This window comes from Bos indicus x Bos taurus, chromosome 5 (genome assembly GCF_003369695.1).
Source record: "Bos indicus x Bos taurus breed Angus x Brahman F1 hybrid chromosome 5, Bos_hybrid_MaternalHap_v2.0, whole genome shotgun sequence".
Classification (NCBI taxonomy): Eukaryota; Metazoa; Chordata; class Mammalia; order Artiodactyla; family Bovidae; genus Bos; species Bos indicus x Bos taurus.
This window is the reverse complement of record NC_040080.1, coordinates 110775843-110793787: the sequence shown is the minus strand read 5'-3', so window position 1 is coordinate 110793787 and position 17945 is coordinate 110775843. Positions and strand designations below refer to the sequence as shown.

At 36.2% G+C, this 17945-nt stretch overlaps 1 protein-coding gene across 6 annotated transcripts in view; it reads right to left on the bottom strand.

Annotated features, from left to right (window-relative positions):
- The window catches only part of PPP1R12A (protein phosphatase 1 regulatory subunit 12A), a 167358-nt gene that overhangs the window by 103714 nt on the left and 45699 nt on the right, over nucleotides 1-17945 (bottom strand). For all 6 annotated transcript variants that reach the window (XM_027543288.1, XM_027543287.1, XM_027543286.1 and 3 more), the window contains exon 2: nucleotides 741-871. In XM_027543288.1, the coding sequence (XP_027399089.1) occupies nucleotides 741-871 (131 nt within the window). The remainder of the gene's footprint in view (nucleotides 1-740; nucleotides 872-17945) is intronic.

The window sequence follows — 17945 nt, the reverse complement described above, 5'->3', positions numbered from 1 at the left end:
TTCCAAAGAGAAATTGCTCAAATTTGCTTTTTGTCTAACATAATTTCCCTAATCTAAAATAAATATAAAATAAATAGCCAGTAATAAGTCACTAGCAAAAAAACATATAGCAAGAAATGTGCATTAAAATGATGTATAACAACCACATTTATTTAAGAATGTATTCCATATTAAGGGCTTCCCTGGTGGCTCAGAGATTAAAGCATCTGCCTTCAATGCAGGAGACCCAGGTTCGATCCCTGGGTTGGAAAGATCCCCTGGAGAAGGAAATGGCAACCCACTCCAGTACTCTTGCCTGGAGAATCCCATGGACGGAGGAGCCTGGTAAGCTACAGTCCATGGGGTCGCAAAGAGTCAGACACGACTGAGCGACTTCACTTCATTTCATTTCACTTCCAATATTAAAGAGCAAAATTCAACAATGCAAACCTGCAATTACTTTTGCACCAACCTAATATTAACCTTGAGTCATCTGACAATACTCTACAGGTACTCAAGAGAATTACTCATATCAGTTAAAAGTATCAAAGTCAAAGACAGGAGGGAGACAAGAAGATGACCTCACACCAAGAGACAACATTTGGATTCCCACAATCCACTTATTCTCTTTCCTGGGAAGAATAATTTTTATCAAGTAAGGCAATATAACAGTTTTCTCATTTATCTATAATAACAATTTCTATAAAATCTCAAGTCTCTAAAATAGTGTTTGGATGCAAATAAACACAGCACTAGCTTACTCTGCAATATCAAGATATCCACAGGAAGCAGCTGCATGCAGAGGTATCCAGCCTTCATTATCAGGTTGATTAATATTTGCTCCATTTTCTACCAGAAACTTCACCATATCAACATTGTCATCAATGCAAGCCTAAAAACAGAACAGAAAGCAGGATCAGAAAAACTTTGAATCAATACTCCCAATAACACATCAACAGAATAAAATTCCTATCCTGGAGCTTTCATAACAAATACTTTCTAAAAGGCAGTCTGCTGCTATCTTGATTGTATTGCTATCCAGCAGGTAAACGGTACTAACTAATTTTTAATAGTACTTGTTTAGATACACAGAACAATACTGTATGAGACTAGATGTCTTATGCCAACCCCATGCCAGAAACAAGTACATGCCAACATGAAAACAATCAAAACATTATAATTAAGTACCAATAATACACTCTATAGCAGTGGTCCCCGAAATGTGATCTGTTTAGGGAAGAGGGATCCTTTCAGAGAGTTGACAAGATCAAAACTATTTTCATAATAATACTAAGATGGCATTTCCCCTTTACACTATGTTGATGGTGCAAAAGTGTTAGTTACAAACATTCTTGTGTCTCAGCACAAACCAAGGCAGTGGGAGAAAAAAGAAAGCACAGCACTCTACTGTCATTGTATTCATAGCTATACACTCACAGGTTCATTTTCTCCCACAAGCCATGTTTACTTATGAATGTCCATGACAATGCAGTAAAAACTATAAATCATATTAAATTTTGACTCAAATATACATCTTTTAAATATTTTGTGAAACAAGATAGGAAGCATGCATCAAGATTTCTTCCAAGTATAATGACTGCCCTGAAGAAAAATACTTGTATAATTTGCAAGCTGATCTAGCCACTTTTTCCACAGAATATCATTTTCTAAAATAATTTTATTGGGGTATATTTACAATGTTGTGTTCATTTCAGGTATACAGAAAAGTGAATCTGTTATACATACAGTCACTCTTTTTCAGATTTTTCCCCCATACAGGCTACAATGGAATATTATTTTTACTTAAATGACAAATTATAGTTAGTCTAGCTTGGGCTGTGGCAGAAACTTTCTTGAAAATGAGCAAAGTAGGTCTGTCAAAACAACTAAGTATTTATTACTAATGATAAATTCAAGTTTTCAGGAGTAAACTAATTAGTTACTTTAAAAATGTCATTTATTTAACAGAGATAAGGCACTGCTTTTACTCATTTAAAATGAATTAATAAATACATAAATTCCTCCATTTTAACATTCCCTGGTGGCTCAGTGGTAAAGAATCTGCCTGTCAATGCAGGAGACGTGGGTTCAATCCCTGGGTTGGGAAGAGCCCCTAGAGAAAGAAAGGCAACCCACTCCAGTATTCTTGCCTGGAGAATTCCATGGACAGAGGGGCCTGATGGGCAACAGTCCATGGGGTCGCAAAAGAGTCAGACACGACTTAGCGACTAAACAACAACAAATTGTAAATAGTAATATATACAAACCACAGAAACAAGTTTCTTTGAAGTCCTTCATAATGCTGTATCCCCAGCTCTTTATATTGTTCTCTGCATGTGGTAAGGGCTCCATAAAGGAATAAATGAACAAGAAAGCTAAGATTCAAAAAGATTAACTAAGTAGGTTGAATAAGCCACAGAGATGGGAAATGATAGAGCTGAAATTCTATCACAGATGTTCAGATTCCCAAAAATAAGCTCCTTCCACACTTAACACCATGTTGACAGATGTTCCTATTTCATCAACTATTTCTCATCTATTTGCAGTTTCTGAAACAGGATATCATACATTCTAGGCACTAAATAGGGCTTTCCTGGTAGCTTAGCTAGTAAAGAATCCACCTGCAATCCAGGAGACCTAGGTTCAATTCCTGGGTTGGGAAGATCCCTAGGAGAAGGGCATGGTAATCCACTCCAGTATTCTTGTCTTGGAGAATCCCCATGGACAGAGGAGCCTGGTGGGCTACAGTCCATGGCGTTACATAGAGTCAGACACGACTGAGCGACTAAGCACAGGCACTTAATAAGTGTTTGCTATATAAGTAAAACAATTTTCCTTCACCTATCACAGAAACAAAGAAAAATACTTTTAGTAGCTTCTTCCTTGGGGGAAAAATACAAAGCTGGTATCAAGAAAAGCACTAAGGACAAAGTACTTCACACCTGAAGCAGGAAAATTCTGACAGGTGTTGGATGTAGGCTCCAGTTCTGGCTCTGCCACAAATACTGTAGCTGGGAACAAGTAATTTAATCTTTTAGGGCTTTGTCTTTCAGGTGGAGGAAAGAATTTGATGGGTTATATATCTCTAAAATTCCCTGACATGTTTACATTCTTATATATTCATGATTCTTCCGTTTGGAACAAGATGGCACGATTCCAAAGTGCCCAAATAGTACATACAGCAAATGGTAAATGAGTATATAAGCAACATTCATATAAAGTTTGAGAATACACTACTTGGGAAAAAAATTGTGTTTTTCACGGAGCAGTGGTTAAAGGATAGAAGAAATGTGAGGACCGCAGCTGTCTGATAACAAGAGAAGAAACATCCAAATTTTACTGCATTAGGAAGTAGTTTATAAAATGTTATTTGAGATAGCTAATGACTCACAGTGACTTAAATAATATAGACCTATTTATAAGTTTATTCATTAATTTTCCTTGGGAAAAGATACTAAATTCTACTCTCTTTCAACCTCTCAATTCCTGTTGGCGCCAAAACAGTCTTCTGATGTTTATCACTGCTATAAAAATATAGAACCCTACCTGACAAGTGTGTTTAATACAAATATGATTGTTTTTTGGAGAAAACTTCAAATAAGACATTACAGTAAAGAGATATGGGAAATGCTCACAACATATAAGTTTCTTTAAAAAGACGTAAAACAGTTTGCCTGATTATAATTTTACTTAAAAAGTACACAAAGGATTAGAAGAATATATAATAAAATTAATAGTCCTTATCACTGGTTGTGAGACTATGAATAATTTTTATCTTTTAAATTTTTCTTTATTTTCAAAATGCGTATAATAGGCAATGCTTACATAAAAAGAAAATCTAAGCCTTGGTTCTTAAAAATATTAAATCTATTGTGTTGTAATATGGAGAAATATCAAACTGCTGGTAAAAGTGTAAAATTTATATAACCTCTTTAGAAAACCATTTGACAGTATCTACTCAAGTTATAGTACTGTTAAATAAATGGGGTGGGATGTATGTGTATACAGGGAGATTCTACTCATGTAACAGAATCCTATACATCAATGAAAAAAGAACAAACTAATGCTACCTTCAACAACATATGTAATCCTCTCAGACATATAAGTGAGTGAAAAAAGGCAGACACAAAGGATACAAACTGAATTTCCAGGCAAAACTAATCTCCAGTTATAAAGCTCAGAATCATGGTTAACTCTGTGGGGAAATAATGGAAGGAGCATAAGGGAGCTTTTGGGAAGACTGAAAATGTTCCCCAGCCTTCTGATTTTTATATAGGCATGTACAAATGTAAAAATTCACTGAATTATATGCTGTATACATTATACGTAAATTATACTTCAATTTTAAAAGTTAATAAAAAATAAAAAAGAACTAGCATGTATTAAAAACCTACTGTGCATTATCTTCAGTATAAAACATTTCATTTATCTTAATTGTACATGCTATCAAGTTGATGTCTGACAGAAAACAACAAAATTCTGTAAAGCAATTATCCTTCAATTAAAAAATTTAAAAAATAAATAATATAAAAAAATAAATTGTACACATTAAAACATGTCTTCCTTTATCTATCTCCTGCCTCCTGAGGTTCTAAGTATCAAATGCAATCTGTTTTTTAACTGATAACCCTGTAAATATTATGAGTTCTCCCTGCCGCCCAAATTCTCACATATTCTTTTTAAGTATCTGGCTACTCTTCAAATTATACATGCTAAAAAGTACATATGCCAATGCCAAAAGAATAGAAAAGATCACATTAGTATAGAATGCTAGTTCATGAGCAACGGTTACAAAAGGGCATAATAGCAGTGGGTAAGGAAGTACTAAAATATCCTCGGGAACATAAAGAGATCTTGTGATTAAGATGGTCCATATAGATCTCGTAAGAATATACATTTGAGCAAGATTTTGAAGATTGCATAAGAGTTGTTCAACTAGAACATCACTGAGTAAATGCACTATGATTTTAAAAAATGCATGGAATAATAGAACAGCAAGTCATGCAAACGGTATACAGTATCTGTAAATTATAAAACAGAATAAGGCTAGGTGCTAAAAGGTCTAGGTGGTAAAAGATTGCAGGTAAAAGATCGTAATACTAAGGCAAAGATGACAGGATCCGATGTTAGAGGTAGCTTTTGATCTGCTTTCTGTTCTACTCATCAAGAAAACCTGAAATATTTATATCAGTAATAGGGGCTCAATTCAGGCAGGAGGGGCAAGTAGACGAAAACACTGTCGAGTTTCAGGAAGATGATGTCTGAAAAAGCTATTCAGAGTTTACAAGCAGAGGGTTAACATGATCAGATTAGTATTTCAGGAAGATTACTGGGAACAGTATGAAGAGGGAAGAGCCTGACCTAAGCAACAGTTATTCAGAATGAATATATATTAAAAGAGAAATTTAGGACAAAATGTACAACGCTTAATTAAAGATTAGATACGAAGGGTGAGGAACAGGAGGAGGTCATTCATGAAAATAAACACCACAGGTTTGAAAAACAAGTTGAAGAAAGAAAGATGATCTTAACTTTGGATATGCTGAATTTCTAATCATGCATTTCCAGGGGCCAACTGGATATGGAAATCTAGAGCTTAGAAACAAATGTGGGATGAAAATATAATTTGGGAATTACCTGCATTAAGGTAATAATTAAAATAATGGAACTTGAAATCACTCAGGGAGAGAATGTAGAGCTGTGATTTCTATGAAAATAGTTAAAAGAAAGGTTAAGATTAAATTATAATCATTATATTCTGCCTGGAAGACAAAGATATTTGTGTTATTTTAATCAGTCAGTTAAAGAGCATTCTCAAGAAGCTCATGATGTAGTACGGCATTCAAATACACAAGTAAATAATAATTTAAAAAGGAATAAATATATGGCTGTATATTTATTATGAAAGCTAAGAAAAGGAAGAATGGTTGTCATCATGGAATATTTCCTGGAGGAGGCTCTACACATGAGTTTAACCTACGATCCAGTAACAAAGTGACGTATGGGGCATATGTGTAACATAAAGGCAGGATCCAGAACAGGGTCTTATTTGCCATCTTATGAGTAATTCTTTGACATTGAAGATAAAAGAGTCTCAGAACAAATGACTAATTTTTAAAGTTTCTCCATTTTAAAAAGGTGACTACCCTAGCTCTTTGAAAAAATATATAAAGTTATTTCTCTAAATGAAATGTTGCTGATTTTGATTTTAAATGTTTGTTTTAAGGTCAGTATAATGTAAGAAACATCAACAAAAATACCTAAAGCTGTTAATATTAAATCCGCTTTTGCCTTTCTTTACATGTTTTTGAAACGTTTAAATATAAATTAAATGCTAAAACACTGTCATAAGACATATATTATAAATGAATCTCAAGATTGTGGTGTAAATTGTTCAGTGTTCTCCTGAACATTTACAAAGCATACACAAGAAACTGGCAGGCATGCCCATAAAAATATTGTTGCTAAGAAAATCAAAAGCTAACACATGCAGCACATTAAGAGATACAGGACTTGCTGACTTTAAACAGTTGACTAAATATGGTCAGTATATTAAGTCATACATGGAAAGAAAGAGAGTGACTCAACTGTACTTCTAAAATCTTATCTGATGTGATTTATCTGAAGTTTTTCTACATATCCCAAGCTATTATCAGTAACAGATGATTGTGTGAAGACACTTTTGTCATTTAATTCTAGGTACAGGCAGCTTTGTCAACTTGAGCTATAATCTATTTCAAGAAACTAGTTCCAAGTACATAAAACATCTGTTTTTATTGAAAAGAGGGCCTACTTATTTTTTTCAGCAAGTTAGCACAAGGACAACTTTGTTTCCCACTCATTTTTAGGAAAAAGTTGAAACACCTAATAACAAATGATATAATTATAAATAGCTGCACAAAATTGGCTCTAAGAAGACAGAATCCATGCCTTAAAGACAGATTATGTATGGGTTAGGCATGGGAGGTGAAAATCACTGCATTTCATTTCTAGAAGAGATAAAAACAAATGTATTTAGCAACTCTGTAATTCAATTAAATAAAATCACAATTACAAAATTAGAGGCATTTGAAATAAATTCTGACATGTTATACTACAAAGTACCACTTTTGGTAAAAGTCCTATCCACCAATATTTCTATGAAGATGATTAAATTTTAAAAGATTCACTAAGAAAATTTTAGGGATTTCAAACCTCCTTCCAACAACTTACATACAGTGCAGGAGGGTAAAACAAAGGAAATGATTTGGTTGTATAAATGTAATTACAACAACTTGAGTAAAAATATATAATTATAATAATTAGATAAAGTGAATACAGTTTGCATCTAATCATTAGTGACATAATTACTGATAGGCAAAAGACAAATTAACCTGAATACAGAAGTCCTCTAAAACAGTTTCCACTTTCTTGAAGTAACTCTTTATGGCTCTTAGTAAGGAAAACTTAGTTCTGCTCAACTTGTGGGAACAGAAATTTGTAGATATACCAGGAAATAGTCCAAGGCCTAAGCATTCAGGGTGATATAGAAATCAGTGAGTGTTCATAAAGAGGAAGTAAATTGGAGACACCCAAACAAACTTTTGTTCTATTTTAAAGGAAATGAATTTGGACATATCAAAGGAGGAATTACAGATGTAGTTTATACAAGAAAAACAATGAAGAGCTCCAAGCAGTACTCCCTTAACAATAAAAAATAAATACCTTGGTCTTGCATTGAGACTGACAAATAAATGAGCATATACAATCTTAGGAGATCACCTATTACATATTTTTTAACTAATAAGATTAATTCTTTACTTTTTTTAATTGGTAGAAAACTGCTTTACAATGTTGTGTTGGTTTCTGCCATACAACACCAGTCATAGTACTATATATACATCCCCTCCTCTTGAGCCTCCCTCCCCTCACCATCCCACTCTTCAGGTCATCACAGAGTGCTAGGCTGGGCTCCGTATGTTATACAGCAACTTCCCACTATTTACACATGACAGTATCTGTATGTCAGTGCTATTTTCTCACCCCCATCTTCCCCAGTCCGTTCTCTACTAGGTCCATCAGTACCATTTTTCTAGACTCCATGTATATGCATTAATAAACAATACTTGTTTTTCTCTTTCTCACTTCACTCTGTAGTTCATCTACCTCACTATAACTGATTCAAATTCATTCCTCTTCATGGCTGAGTAATTTTCCATTGTATATATGTACCACATCCTCTTTATCCATCTGTCAATGAACATCTAAGTTGCTTCCATGTCCTGGCTACTGTAACTATTGCTGCAATGAACACTGGGGTAGTTCAATTATTATATTTAATTATGAAAGTAAGTTCAGCACTGCATTTTAGTTAAATGACTTTTTGGCCTTTCTTATTATATAAGCAGATAGGATATAGGTGTAAAAGTAAAGGCCTAGTCTAATCATAAATAACATTCAAATTATAAAATGAAAGAATAAATTCAAAACAGATTAGACACAATGGCTAAACCATGGGAAATTTTTATTTGAATTAAGAAAAATTCAGACTTACGTATATACAATATCCATAAGAGACACAACGCCTGACAAGGAGAAGATCCAATTTATATTTGTGGATTCAATGAACTGGACAAGGCAAAGGGACTATAACAAAAATGAACAATTTTTTTTGAGACCTCTCCTCCCACAAGACAAAAATTTTTCTAGGGCAAATATAGTCACCCATTGGTATTTGTGGGCGACTGGTTCCAGAACCCCCTGCAGGTACCAAAATCTGCAGATGCTCAAGTCCCTAATATAAAATCAGGGTAGTATTTGATTATAACCTGTGCACATCCTCCTGTATACTTTAAATCATCTCTAGGCTACTTAAAATACCTAATACAATGTAAATGGTTGTAAATACAATGTAAATGCTACATAAATAGGTGAAAGCTTGCGGCAATTTCAACTTTCAATTTTTTGGAACTTTGTGGAATTTTTCTGTGAACTATTTTCAACCCCGGTTGGTTAAATCTTTGGATGTAGAGGAGGGCTGACTATAATCCAAGCACTGCTTAAACATTCATTCATACTTCACCCAACAAGTATTACACTAAGCATCTGAATGAGAGTGCCAAAACTTGGAACCATACTTATTCAAAGATTGAAACACACCCTGTATGTACTCTTATTCCATAGGTGTTGTTTCCTTTATTGACAAAGATCTATAAAGTACTATGCTAAACTTAGATCTTTAGATGCCAAAGACTTTCATTAGAGGACTTAATAAGGGAAGAATATTACTTCTAGAGTTTAGAATCCTTGTCTATGCTGTGCTAAATCACTTCAGTCACGTCCAGACTCTTTGTGGACCCTATGGACTGTAACCCACCAGGCTCTTCTGTTCATGGGATTCTTCAGGCAAGAATACTGGAGTTGGTTGCCATGCCCTTCTCCAGGGGATTTTCCCAACCCAGGGAGTGCACCCACGTCTCTTATGTCTCCTGCATAGGCAGGTGAGTTCTTTACCACTAGTGCCACAAAGGAAGAAAGAATATAAAATGTTAAAGTTTGGGATTATTCTTTGACACGTAACTTTCATTGACTGCCTACTACACATAAAGCATTGAGCCATTCATTTTGATGGATACAAAGACCAGCACCAGAGAGTATATTCTTTTTGATTCCTTTACGCACACTGCCTGTCATATAGCAAGTACATAATACATGTAGAATGAATCAAAATAAAATGCTAATCTCTCCTGAATGAGAAGGTGTCTATGGACTACTGTGTGTACACGTACATAAAACTGTACTAAGTACTATATGAGACATGCTGCCTTTACCACTTTCCATGTATTCTCACAACTAGATTATTATACTTTAAGAACAGAAATTGTCTTATATACCCCACAATACTTAATACTTAAGTAACAGTGCTACTTAATAAATTTTTCTTAACGGACTAAAACAATCATGGAGTACTGTTCTCAGGATATCTATAATATACTTAGGAAAGTAAGATAAGCAGATAAAGGAAAACAGTAAGCAATTTAAAAGCAGCACAGCATTAATAAAGGAAAAGTCAGCATGTGAGCAGAGATGAGTTAAAGAAAACTTTTTATAGAAAATCTTTTGCTAGGTTTCATTACTGTCTGAGTGCTGGAGATAAAACACCGCTACAAGTACCTGTTTTCTTTGTTGAATACCTTTATCAGACATGATCACACACTGACCTAAAGGTGTTTAATCAATGGATATATACCAGTAAGAAAATAGTTTCAGGGGAAGTAATAAAAGCTCTTACATACTATTTTATTCAATTAAATTAACAGCAACAACAATAGGTTACAAAGGAGTATGTATAATATGATTGAACTCTTGCAATTGATATTCAAGACTCTGGAAGAACACAGACATACCTTGTTCTATTGTGCTTCAAAGACACTGAATTTTTTCCCACTGCAGATGCCACACATATTTTTAACACACTGAAGGCCTGCGGCTCCTGTCAGGCATGTCTGTCAGTGCTGCCTTTCTCACTCTGTGTCTCCGTGTCACGCACCAGTAGTTCTCCCAATATTTACAATTTTCCCATTATTATTTGTTCTGATAGTCTATAATTAGTTATTTTTGATGTTAATATTGCAAAAATACTATGACCCATTGAAGGCTCACGACAGTTAGCATTTCTGAGCAATAAATTTATTTTTTAATTAAGGTATATACAATTTCTTAAAGACACAATGCTCTTCTACAGTTAACAGACTACACTACAGTGTAAATACAACCATGATATGCACTACGAAGCCCAAGAATTCATGTGATTTGCTATATTTGTATATTCATTTTACTGTAGCGGCCTGGAACCGAATCTGCAATTTCCCTGCAATATACCTCTATATGTCAAATGTTAATCATCAGAAGTCAAAGTTATTGAGCTAATTTCCAAAAACTCTACAGTAAGGCTGTAAAATTCTTATGGCTTTCCAAACAAAACAAAGAATTCACATAGTTAGCTATCTAATTGTTCACTGATGGCTTTCTTCAGTGCTCAGCAAAATATATGGCCAATAAATAGCACGGAATCTTCAATTTAACAAATATTTATTAAGTGCCCACTATAGCCAGACACCATTCCAGCAGTTAGGAATACATTGGGGAAGGATATAAACCAGATTTCTGCATTTGCTGAGCTTATAAAGTCCAGCAGGCAAGAAAGATAACTAAACAAACAATAACAATAGGTAGGATAAATGCTATGGACTTAACTAGGGTACTGAACCTAGATTTAGAAGAAAGAGAGGAGAAATCAGAATCTCTGAGAATGGTGCTCAGGAATTTCCACTTTAAACTGGTTCCCCATCTAACGGTAAAAACACACTATATTAAGAACCACAGATATCCATGGTAACTGAAGCTAGAGAAATAAACAAGGCACCAAATAGCATATGTAAAATGTAATCAGAAAAGACTGTATCAAACCTGCAGAGCTATGAGTATTTAAGAAAGGGGAGACCAAATAAAAGGGAAGAAAAAATAAAAACTTAAAAAAAAAAAAAAAACTACATAGGTATGCAAGTATGCAAAAATCCAGGTCGAGAGAGCAGTGTGAAAGAAAACTCAACTTGATAAAATAAAGGAAATGCCCCATATTTTGATGCTACCAACACACTGGGGGAAAAAAAAAAACGAGATCAAAAAGACGATAAATCCTGTTTAACAATAAATCCAAACAATTAAAATAAATTCAGAAATCAAGAAAGAATGGTCAAAACTCTTAAAAGTGAGTCAAAAATAATGCAACTATTATAAATTCCAACCAGGTAGAAATATTAATACAACTAACAAAACAAGACCGGGGAAAGAAGAGCAAAAATGGATGAGTGCCTAATTCCGAACCTTTCCTAAAGATAAGTACAATCTTTCTAAAACTGGAATATGGTTCAAAAAAATCCTACTGCAATGTATTATTCATAGCCAAATACTTCATAATAACAAAGAAAATGTATCTAAAATTTAACCATTACTAGGTTTTTTCTTTTGACAAAAATTAAAGCAAAACTCAATTTTATACTTTTTAATTAAAACAGTATATATAATATATCCTTTTAATTTAAAGTATGTCACAGGATTCGCATAGAGATTCTAAAATAAAGCTCCCTAAATGAATGATAATTACTTACAGATAATCAACATCCATTATTACTGTTTTGGGGGGAGGGGGGCATACAGCACATTTCCAAGTCCAAAGTTAACAAGCAGCCAACCTCTTCCTGTAATAAATTCAGTCTAATCAGAAACAAACAAATATATAAGGTAAAAATTACAAAACAATAACCTCTCTAATCTAAAATTCTACTCATTCTACTAGACATGGATTATCTCAGTATACCTTTCTTAATTCCTCAAGAATTAATGTTAAATTAAAAAAATATATTTTTGATATATTAGAAAAATCAAACTAAGGAAAAGGGGAGAAGTTTGGAAAGAGAAAGGCAAATTAGTTGTTATAGGACATAAATGGGTGGAAAAAAGCAGGGGAAAGACAGTCAAGCCTTGGAATCATATTTTCACATCCTTTTCAGAAACAAAAGAGCTCCAAGATGGTACTGATTCCTGCCTCATGGTAAATCGCATCTGTGTGCCAACTCCTCCCCTTGAGTGTGGACTGGACTGAGTGACTTGCTTCTAACAGACGGAATGTGGGAGAAGTAATGGGATGTCACTTTTAAGTTAGGTTATTAAAAGACTGTAGCTTCCATCTTGGCATTAACTCTCTCTTGCCCTCTGCCAAACTGCTTAAAACTTGGGAAAATTTAATTGCAGTGTCAAGAAGCAATCTCATTTAGAGGCCCATGTGGCAAAGAAGCAAGATCTCCCAATAATGGGCTTTGAAGTGGGTCCCTCTCCCACCCCACCCCAAATTAAGCCTTCAGATGACATGATCCCAGTCAATAGTGTGAAGTCAAAGTACATCCAAAATCTTTAACCCTAGAAAATTTGCTAATAAATGTTTGGAATTTCAAGTTTAGGGGTAATCTGTGATGCAGTGATAAAGAACAGTTACATGGCTGGACTTTTTACGACTGTAGAAGGCATTTTTATCCATTTTCATTGCTTCAGTTTGTGTGTATCCAAACAGCATGCTCCTTTGTCTACTTAATCTCTAATCTGTCTTTTCTCCTATATTTGAACTCCTCTTAAATGTGATCAGCTTGTAAACTATTATTTAAATTTAGGCCTATCACTTTATTTCCACAAATTCAAAGATCTAATCACACTGGACCACCTTCTATTTCTTGAATTTGCAAAACAATCTGAAATTAAAACTTCAGAAAAATAACAATCACCTGATAATGTACCAGTACTCATGCCTGATACCCCTTCAATATTTATTTTTGATGGGGGAGGGCATATGAATAGCAAGAAGGAAAAAAAATCAGCTTTTACACATTCCTTTTCATTGAGGGAAAATAATACGTGTAATTTTCCATTGAACAGTTGAACCTGAAGTTGAATGGTTCTATGAAGACCTACAAGATCTTCAGGAACTAACACCCAAAAAAGATGCCCTTTTCATAGTAGGTGACTGGAATGTAAAAGTAGGAAGTTAAGAACCTGAGTAAGGCAAATGTGGCCTTGGGAGTACAAAATGAAGCAGGACAAAGGCTAACAGAGTTTAGACAAGAGAACGAACTGGTCATAGCAAACACCCTCTTCAAACAACACAAGAGAAGACTCTACACATGGACATCACCAGATGCTCAACACTGAAATCAGACTGATTATATTCTTTGCAGCAAAAGATGGAGAAACTCTATACAGTCAGCAAAAACAAGACTGGGAGCTGACTGTAGCTCAGACCATGAACTCCTTATTGCCAAATTCAGACTTAAATTGGAGAAAGTACAGAAAACCACTAGACCATTCAGTTCAGTTCAGTTCCTCAGTTGTCTCTGACTCTTTGCAACCCCATGAATCGCAGCACGCCAGGCCTCCCTGTCCATCAACAACTTCCAGAGTTCCCTAAACTCATGTGCATCGAGTTGGTGATGCCATTCAGCCATCTCATCCTCTGTCGTCCCCTTCTCCTCCTGACCCCAATCCCTCCCATCAGGGTCTTTTCCAATGAGTCAACTCTTCGCACGAGGTGGCAAAAGTATTGGAGTTTCAACTTCAGCATCATTCCTTCCAGTGAACACCCAGGACTGATCTCCTTTAGGATGGATTGGTTGGATCTCCTTGCAGTCCAAGGCACTCTCAAGAGTCTTCTCCAACACCACAGTTCAAAAGCATCAATTCTTTGGCGCTCAGCTTTCTTTATAGTCCAACTCTCACATCCATACATAACTACTGGAAAAACCATAGCCTTGACTAGATGGACCTTTGTTAGCAAAGTAATGTCGCTGCTTTTTAATATGCTCTCTAGGTTGGTCATAACTTTCCTTCCAAGCAGTCTTTTAATTTCATGGGTGCAATCACCATCTGCAGTGATTTTGGAGCCCCGCAAAATAAAGTCTGACACTGTTTCCACTGTTTCCCCATCTATTTGCCATGAAGTGATGGGACCAGATGCCATGATCTTCGTTTTCTGAATGTTGAGCTTTAAGCCAACTTTTTCACTCTCCACTTTCACTTTCATCAAGAGGCTTTTGAGTTCCTCTTCACTTTCTGCCATAAGGGTGGTGTCATCTGCATATCTGAGGTGATTGTTATTTCTCCTGGCAATCTTGATTCCAGCTTGTGCTTCTTCCAGCCCAGCATTTCTCATGATGTACTCTGCATATAAGTTAAATAAACAGGGTGGCAATACACAGCCTTGACATACTCCTTTTCCTATTTGGAACCAGTCTGTTGTTCCATGTCCAGTTCTAACTGTTGCTTCCTGACCTGCATATATAGGTTTCTCAAGAGGCAGGTCAGGTGGTTTGGTATTCCCATCTCTTTCAGAATTTTCCACAGTTTATTTTGATCCACACAGTCAAAGGCTTTGGCATAGTCAATAAAGCAGAAATAGATGTTTTTCTGGAATTCTCTTGCTTTTTCAATGACCCAGCAGATGTTGGCAATTTGATCTCTGGTTCCTCTGCCTTTTCTAAAACCAGCTTGAACATCTGGAAGTTCACAGTTCACGTACTGCTGAAGCCTGGATGGGAGAATTTTGAGCATTACTTTACTAGCGTGTGAGATGAGTGCAATTGTGTGGTAGTTTGAGCATCCTTTGGCATTGACTTACTTTGGGATTGGGATGAAAAAGGACCTTTTCCAGTCCTGTGGCCACTGCTGATTTTTCCAGATTTGCTGGCATATTGAGTGCAGCACTTCCACAGCATCATCTTTCAGGATTTGAAATAGCTCAACTGGAATCCATCACCTCACTAGCTTTGTTCGTAGTGATGCTTTCTAAGGCCCACTTGACTTCACATTCCAGGATGTCTGGCTCTAGGTGAGTGATCACACCATCATCATTATCTGGGTCATGAGATCTTTTTGTACAGTTCTTCTGTGTATTCTTGCCACCTCTTCTTAATATCTTCTGCTTCTGTTAGGTCAATACCATTTCTGTCCTGTATCGAGCCCATCTTTGCATGAAATGTTCCCTTGGTATCTCTGATTTTCTTGAAGAGATCTCTAGTCTTTCCCATTCTGTTGTTTTCCTCTATTTCTTTGCATTGATGGCTGAGGAAGGCTTTCTTATCTCTCCTTGCTATTCTTCGGAACTCTGTATTCACATGCTTATATCTTTCCTTTTCTCCTTTGCCTTTCGTTTCTCTTCTTCTCACAGCTATTTGTAAGGCCTCCTCAGCCATTTTGCTTTTTTGCATTTCTTTTCCATGGGGATGGTCTTGATCCCTGTCTCCTGTACAATGTCACAAACCTCTGTCCACAGTCCATCAGGTTACCTAGACCATTCAGGTATGACATATATCAAATCCCTTACAATTATACACTGGAAGTGACAAACAGATTCAAGGGATTGGATCTGATAGAGTGCCTGAAGAAATGTGGATGGAGGTTCGTAATATTGTACAGGAGGCAGTGACCAAGACCTTTCTCAAGAAAAAGAAATGCAAAAAGGCAAAATGGTTGTCTGAAGAGGGCTTACAAATAGCTGAGAAAAGAAGAGAAGTGAAAGGCAAGGAGAAAAAGAAAAATATACCCATTTGAATGCGGAATTCCGAAGAAGAGCAAGGAGAGATAAGAAAGCTTTCCTCAGTGATCAATGCAAAGAAATAAAGGAAACCAACAGAATGGGAAAGACTAGAGATCTCTTCAAGAAAATTAGAGATACAAAGGGAACATTTCATACTGAGATGGGCACAATAAAGGACAGAAATGGTATGGACCTAACAGAAGCAGAAGATACTAAGAAGAGGTGGCAAGAATACACAGAAGAACTATACAAAAAAGGTCTTCAGGACTCAGATAACCATAATGGTATGATCACTCACCTACAGCCAGACATTCTGGAATGCGAAGTCACGTGTGCCTTACGAATTATCACTATGAACAAAGCTAGTGGAGGTGATGGAATTCCAGTTGAACTATTTCAAATCCTAAAAGATGTTGCTTTAACAGTGCTGCACTCAATATGCCAGCATATTTGGAAAACGGCAGTGGCCACAGGACTGGAAAATGTCAGTTTTCATTCTAATCCCAAAGAAAGGCAATGCCAAAGAATGTTCAAACTACTGCACAAATGCACTCATTTCACACGTTAGAAAAGTGTTCAAAATCCTCCAAGCCAGGCTTCAACAGTATGTGAACTGTGAACTTCCAGATGTTCAAGCTGGATTTTGAAAAGGCAGAGGAACCAGAGATCAAATTGCCAACATCTGGTGGATCACTGAGAATGCAAGGGAGTTCCAGAAACCATCTGCTTCTGGTTTATTGACTATGCCAAAGCCTCTGATTCTGTGGATCACAATGAACTGTGGAAAATTCTTAAAGAGATGGGAATACCAGACCACCTGACCTGCCTCTTGAGAAACTGTATGCCAGTCAAGAAGCAACGGTTAGAATTGGACTGGTTCAACAACAGACTGGTTCCAAATCGGGAAAGGAGCACATCAAGGCTGTATATCGTCACCCTGCTTATTTAACTTATATGCAGAGTACATCATGTGAAACGCTGGGCTGGATGAAGCACAAGCTGGAAGCAAAACCGCCGGGAGAAATAGCAATAACCTCAGATATGCAGATGACACCACCCTTACGGTAGAAAGTGAAGAAGCACTAAAGAGCCTCTTGATGAAAGTGAAAGAGGAGAGTGAAAAAGTTGGCTTAAAACTCAACATTCAGAAAACTAATATCATGGCATTTGGTCCCATCACTTCATGGCAAACAGATGGGGAAACAGTGGAAACAGTGTCAGGCTTTATTTTGGGGGTTCCAAAAATCACTGCAGATGGCGACTGCAGCCATGAAAAGGTGCTTACTCTTTGGAAGAAAAGCTGTAACCAACCTTGACAGCATATTAAAAAGCAGAGACATTACTTTGCTAGCAAAGGTCTGTCTAGTCAAAGCTATAGTTTTTCCAGTAGTCATGTACAGATGTGAGAGTTGGACTTTAAAGAAGGCTGAGTGCCGAAGAATTGATGCTTTTGATCTGTGGTGTTGGAGAAGACTCTTGAGAGTTCCTTGGACTGCAAGATCAAATCAGTCAATCCTAAAGAAAATCAGTTGTGAATATTCATAGAAGGACAGATGCCGAAGCTCTAATACTGTGGCCACCTGATATGAAGAACTAATTTGAAAAGACCCTGATGATGGGAAACATTGAAGGCAGGAGAAGGGGATGACAGAGGATGAGATGGTTGGATGGTATCACCACCTCGATGGACATGATTTTGAGTAAGCTCTGGGAGTTGCACAGGGAAGCCTGGTGTGCTGCAGTCCATGGTTATCACAAAGAGTCAGACATGACTGAGTGAAAGTGAAAGTCACTCAGTCGTGTCCAACTCTTTGCGACCCCATGGACTCTACAGTCCATGAAATTC